At 48.2% G+C, this 6,028-nt stretch overlaps 1 protein-coding gene across 1 annotated transcript; it reads right to left on the bottom strand.

Annotated features, from left to right (window-relative positions):
• Positions 1-2,391: 2,391 nt before the first annotated feature.
• On the bottom strand, positions 2,392-5,117 carry FAM25A (family with sequence similarity 25 member A). Its single transcript, XM_006217390.4, has 3 exons — positions 4,959-5,117; positions 3,533-3,595; positions 2,392-2,581 (listed from the first exon to the last, which is right to left on the bottom strand). The coding sequence occupies exons 1-3, from the start codon at positions 5,029-5,031 to the stop codon at positions 2,448-2,450; spliced, it is 270 nt and encodes an 89-aa protein (XP_006217452.1). The 5' UTR covers positions 5,032-5,117; the 3' UTR covers positions 2,392-2,447.
• Between the last annotated feature and the right edge of the window lie 911 nt (positions 5,118-6,028).

Here is a 6,028-nt window from a genome sequence, read left to right as displayed (position 1 = left end):
GAAGAGAATAGGGCAAGTTGAAAACATCACAAAGCTGACTGTTCTTAACAAGATCTTGTTTGTTTTTAATTTGTTTTATGTAAATGCTCCTGGATTGCTATAAACCTTTGGTTAATTTCCAGAGTTTCAGAAAAAGTTGATTATAACTGTATTTTTGCCAGTTTCCTCATTACTTTTATAGAGGAGAGAGTTTTTGGAGGTCCTTGCTCCACTCTTTTCTCTAATACCATTCTTGATTGCTTCCTATAACACGGTTAGAGTCTATCTGAGGTCAGTGTCATAACCCTCATTTCACAGCACACAGTAAAAAGAAAATGAGAGCTGGATGTACTTATTCTAGGAAAGCACACTGCAAGGTGAAGTGAAGGCAACGTGGGCAGTGCTTCTCCAACTTCCTTTGGGGAAGGTCCAGTTTTTTGGTTTTCTGTTTGTTTGTTTCTTAATCTCATTCATCATGATATGTGGTGAGGCTCCACGTGACTCATTGCCTTGCAACTTGTCGTACAAGTTCAACAAACTGGGCTGGTCTCTACCCTGTTGGACAAGAATTCTCCACTGTTCACACTCCTGGAGGTCCAGGTGACGTCCAATTTCTAGAAGAGTTTCTAAGCGCTCTCCATTTCTTTACTTATCTTGTCGCCAAGTGGTAACAAATTTTGAAGCAAATTTTTAGTAGCACTTAACTAGGAAACAATCCTCAATAAACTAGTATGTGACATTTACAGCCACATTTAAAAATATATCTGTATTGGTTTTCTCTTAAATTCAAGCATCACGGAACGATGTAATATAGCAAATGAGGATTCCTCATATTCCCACAGGCACACAGAGCTGAGCCGTGTTGATGTTTGCTCTATATATACTACAAATTGTTTTCTATTCTTACACAATTATGTGTTTGCTTTGTACAAATGAACTTATTCTACATACATATTTTACAAATTATTGAGTTACTTGGACATGTTCCCATATAAGTACATTTTCCTCATTCTTAACAACCATGGAGTATTCCATTTCATATAAATGCAAGAATTGTTAACCAGTCCTTATTGATGGCCCTTTAGGCACAAGTCCCAATTTTCAAGCTAAGGCATTGTAATCCACTAGAAGAAACAAGTGTCAGCTCTGTATTGTGTGTCAAGCCTCACAAGCAGAGCAAAACTTACCATCCAAGTGATTTCATATTATCATTTTAGGATGTTTCCAAGCTCTTGCTATTACAAACATGCCAGGATGAATCTGTGTGCTTGCCCTTTGGACATCTGTATGTCCCTGTGCACACCCGGAGAATGAAGTCTGGGAGGAGGAGCTGCCATCCAGAGAGGGTGTTCTGGCTGACACTGCCACCCACAATCCACTTTCTTTTGAGTTTGAGATTGGGGGGAATTGAAAAGTCATCAGAAACCAAACCAAGATAAAAGTGACAAATGTTCCAGGCCAGGATGTTGGACATTCCTTGGCTGTTCAGAGGCTTGTGAAGCCAGCTCTGAAAGAATGCTAGAAATATGGTGAGCAACTCACTCATTCCATTAAAACACCTTTTCTTCTCACTTCTGCCAAGAACAAGTAACCTCCAGCAAGATAAATAAGCTATGCTACCTCTTTACAAATCATTTCCTTTTATTTAATGGGGGGGGGTTAATTAGGTTTGTTTACTTATTTCTCTGTTTTTCAATAGAGAATTTGTTGTACTGGGGATTGAACCCAGGACCTTGTGCATGCTAAGCATTCGTTCTACCACTGAGCTATTCCCATCCACCCACCCACCCCTTATTTTTTAAAATCCAAAATGTTAAGCTAAATGTTATTTAAATATACGTTTAAGTTTTATGGCACTGACTCACTCGTGGCAGGAAGGAGGGGAAGCCAGGAGTTCTTACCCCGTACCACCCTTTAGGTCTAACACAGATCTCCAACAGCCAGTAGACAGAGGGCTCAGTTTCTCCTTGACCCGATTCTGTTACTGCCCAGCAGAAGCGCTGCTTTGAAGCCTGTTTCAGACACAAAGCAGCTCATGTCTGCCAGCTAACCTCTCCATCACATTGGTCTGTGACCTTCCCTGAGTCCTGTAACAGCATTTCAAGGAAAACCCAAAGAACACGTAAGCTGAATTATGGTCCTCCCTTGGGGTGTCCTGGAAGCACTGGGGTTTCAGAAAGCCATGTATAGTTTCTGGGGAAATAATCTTTCAAGAAAAGTAGCACAGACACTAACAATTCTCAAAGCTCCTTGCTGACATGAGAAATCATGACATGAGAACAGCACATCTGATTCATCTCAGGGACCTATCTGACCCCCCAGAGGGTGCCGAGGTGCTGGCCCCTGGTCCCTGACACACAGGACACAGACAGTGTTTCCACTCAGATAGGAATAAATCCAGGGCTCAGTGTACACATTTCACAGCTTTTTATTGAGATTCAGGGAGAGTCTGCCGATGGCGGGCGTGCTCACTGTCCCAGTTTGCCCAGGCCTTCAGCTGCGTGGGTGACAGCATTTGTGACTGTGTTGGTCACCGTCTCAGTGACTTCCTTTACCACTTTGTCCCCTGTCTCCTGGGCCTTCTTTAAGGCTTCAGCAATGGCTGTCAGGAAAAAAAGAATGTCCAGGTGAACAAAGGAAATATTTCAAGCCACTTGCTGGGCTGCTGTCACCTGGAGTGGCCCATGAGATGTGGCAGTCTTACTGGGTCGTGCCCCGGAGGAAGCCCATGGGACAGAGGGCAACCCAGCTCCCAGAGAGATGCATTCAAATTTGGTTTTATTTTGCCAAACAACTTGCATTTCTTCAACTGTTCATGAGACAGAGCATCTGCTCATGGGTGTTTGCCTATTCATACTTCATTTTTCTGTGAAATACCTGTTGGTATATTTTTTTTATCATTGTTGTCTTGGGTCATTGTTTCTATTACAAATATTTTCTTCTTAGTTTGTGGTTTTTCTTTTGGTTTAGCTTGTAGTATTTTTTTTCCACTCTGGAAAATGTTGAAGTTTTATTGTCAAATGTACCTAATATTTCCTTTATGGCTGTTGGATTTTCCGTCGTAGTTAAAAAGATCCTCCCTTCTCTGAGATTATGCCAAAATCTATGTTCTCTTCTCTCAAGTTAACAATTTCCTATATTTATCTTTAAGATCTAATCCATCTGGAATTGATTTTGTTGTAAGGAATGAAGTGTGTGTGCGCTTTTACTGTCGTGATCTTCACAGCACGCACAGACTTATAAACATTGACGTAAATACGTATGTGTATAAATATATAATTTTATGTCTTAAATGTTTTGTCCCAGCACGCTGCCACATGGTCTTTTGTGACATCATCCTCTTAACATTCACAGAGAGGAACGGATCCAGATGGATCTTGCTTTAGCAAAGTACAGTCTGTGACCTCAGATGAGTGCAGATAATTATACAGCGATTGAAACGATGTAACATCTGGGTCAGGGTTGGACCTGGTTGGGCAAGATTACTGCCAGCACCTAGCTTCCCACCTTCCCTCCCCACCTCCCTCCCTGTCCTGACCTTGGCCGTACCTACCTTTCTCTCCAGCTTCCTTGGCGTGCTCCACCACCTCCTTCACTACCCCCTCCACGGCATGGACTGAAAAGATGAGAACAGCCCAGAATGAAGGCACACAAGGCACAAGCCACTGCTCCTCGCTGCACGGCCCACACAGCCCTGGATGTCCTGGGAGGGGGCCTGGAACTCAGGCCCTCCTGCCCACTGGGACCCTGGAGCCAAGGCAAGGCCTGTTTCCCAGGTCACCACGCCTCTCAGGTGAGCTGCTGTCCTGCCTGTGGCCGGATGGAGGCTGCAGCAAGAGGACCTGAATCTCGAAGCTTCCTCCAGCAACACCAAGGTCCCCAAAGCAATTCTTCCACTAAGATAAGAGGGAATTCTCTCTGCCCTCCTAGGGTGGTCACACTCTAGGACTGGAAGATATTGGATTCAGAAGAACTAACAGGTTCTGATTCTGACTCTCAGAATGAACCCCACTTCTTGATCCCTGGTCTGCAGTATGGAAACACCACCACACTCAGAGAGCTGGTGAAAGAGGAAAGAGAGGGGCCGTCCGCAGCGGCTGCAGAGCTAGCAAATGAAATACACACGTGTCTGCAGCCATTTAGAAAGAGAACAGCAAACTCAAGCTGTTTTTCACAAAATGTTCAACAGATGGGGCCTAAATTAGCCTCTCTGCATCCAGCGGCCAACAGCTGCCTACGAAAAAGGGGTTTCTGAAGGGAGGGTATAGGGGAGGGTTGCTCAGTGGTTAGAGCACCTGCTTAGCATGCACGAGGTCAGAACTAACTAAATAAACCTAATTACCTCCCACCCCCCACCAAACAGAAACAAGAAAATTACCTCCTCCACCAACAAAACAAAAACAATTTGGAAGAAATTGAAAATGTCCTTTGTGTAAACCCTGAGGGCTGACTATGGACAAAGTCAGACTCAGTGGTTTCTTAAGGAAGACATCTTTGAAGTTTTAAAGTTACAGTAAAAATAAAAATCCATCTTCTTTTTTCTGTGTAGGATATACTCAGAATAGGCTGTTTGAATACAGAAGGGTCTTCCTGGTTTCCAGAGGGAAAGATTCAGGCCACCAGCTGCTCACCCAGCACCCCAGCTCCCCGCCTGCTTCCAGCGGCCTCTCTGAGCTGCCTCCCTCTGGCCCTCAGCCACAGGCCCAGGAATGGGCCAAGCCCGGGTGGCAGAGCTGGTCTGACAGGGAGGGTCGTTTAGGGCAGTGGACCCCTCAGGGCTCCTCCAGGAACTGCCCTCCTCACCTTCCGTAGCCCCCCACCTCCGTCCTGTCCCTGTGGGGCTGATGGGCCAGGGTTCCCCACGGAGCCAAGGCCTGCCCCAGTCCTGCTGGGATGAGCTTCACACGGGCCCCTGGAGTCTGTCCCTATCCCCTAATGGGAGGAGCAGCCCAGATGGAAATGAGCCTCGGGGTCCTTACCGGCTTCCTCGGTGGCCTTCTCAGTGCGGTGGGCCAGGCCCTCAGCAGCAAGTTTCCCCAGTCCTCCCAGCATTGTGTGGTGACGGGTGGTGATGAAGACGGATGCTGGCGCCTGGACCAATGTGCTTTTATAGATGCCTCTGATGCCTGGCTGGGCTCTGGGGCACAGCCCTTTCCCCGATGGTGAGTCAGCGCAGGCGGCAGGAGGAAGAGGCTGGGTGGGGCCACGCCAGCTCTGTGGCTGAGACAGTGCCCCTCTGGCAACACGAGACCCCCCACACCCTGTATCCTGGGACCTTGTGAGGGGCAGGGACTGGGAGCAGGGCTGAGGCTAGACAGAGTGATGGATTCTAGAACATGCCCCTCTCCCAAGGTAGGAGGCCTGAGTGCCCTGTGGGATGAGAGGCATTTGGGGACCGCAGCTCTGCCAGCCCCTTGGGCTTCGAGCTCCCCACAGTGTGGGCACTGGTAGGTACTCAGACAAGGCCTAGGACATCCAGCCTGCTGTCCAGGGTCCCTAGACTAGCCTAATCGGGGTTTAGCGTTTTGTGGGCCTGGGGACCTGAGTAGTCCCTCAGGCCAAGAACACAAGGGGAGTCGGGACAGCTGCCTTCCCCATTCCCTAGGACCTCAGCTCAGCTCTGCAGAGTGGCTTTGCAGCCGCCATTGGACAGGTTGGGGGTGGGTCAAGGCCAGGCCTGGCCCAAGGCAGAGGAGGACGCAACACTGACCAGAAGTCTAGTCATCTCTGGCTGGCAGTCACCAGGTTCTCATTCAGGGGAGCACCTGAGTAGCCCAGCACTGGGGTAGCCAGCACGTGAGGGAGCCCAGCCTTACATGCACACTGGGCCTGGCCTCTCAGGGAGGCCCTGTGAAGTCAGCAGTGCGCACCCAGGAGGCCCTAGAGGAGTAGATGGAGGACCCACCACCACCTGGGGAGGTGCTTCTGGCAAGAGCTCCCAGCAAGCACCTCTGCCAACCCCTGATGCATCACATGCTTGGGGAGCCAGGCTGCCTCCCTTCTTACTCAGACTGGAGAGAGATGCCTCAGGCCACGTACCACATGCTGC

Source organism: Vicugna pacos, chromosome 11 (genome assembly GCF_048564905.1).
Source record: "Vicugna pacos chromosome 11, VicPac4, whole genome shotgun sequence".
In the NCBI taxonomy this organism is placed as follows: domain Eukaryota; kingdom Metazoa; phylum Chordata; class Mammalia; order Artiodactyla; family Camelidae; genus Vicugna; species Vicugna pacos.
This window is presented reverse-complemented; position numbering and strand designations above follow the sequence as displayed.

Coding starts and splice junctions, on each gene's coding strand:
- FAM25A (XM_006217390.4), bottom strand. CDS start 5,031: ATGCTGGGAGGACTGGGGAAACTTGCTGCTGAGGGCCTGGCCCACCGC. Junction 3,596..4,958: donor GAAGGCCACCGAGGAAGCCG/GTAAGGACCCCG, acceptor TCATCTTTTCAG/TCCATGCCGTGGAGGGGGTA. Junction 2,582..3,532: donor CAAGGAAGCTGGAGAGAAAG/GTAGGTACGGCC, acceptor TTTTCCTGACAG/CCATTGCTGAAGCCTTAAAG.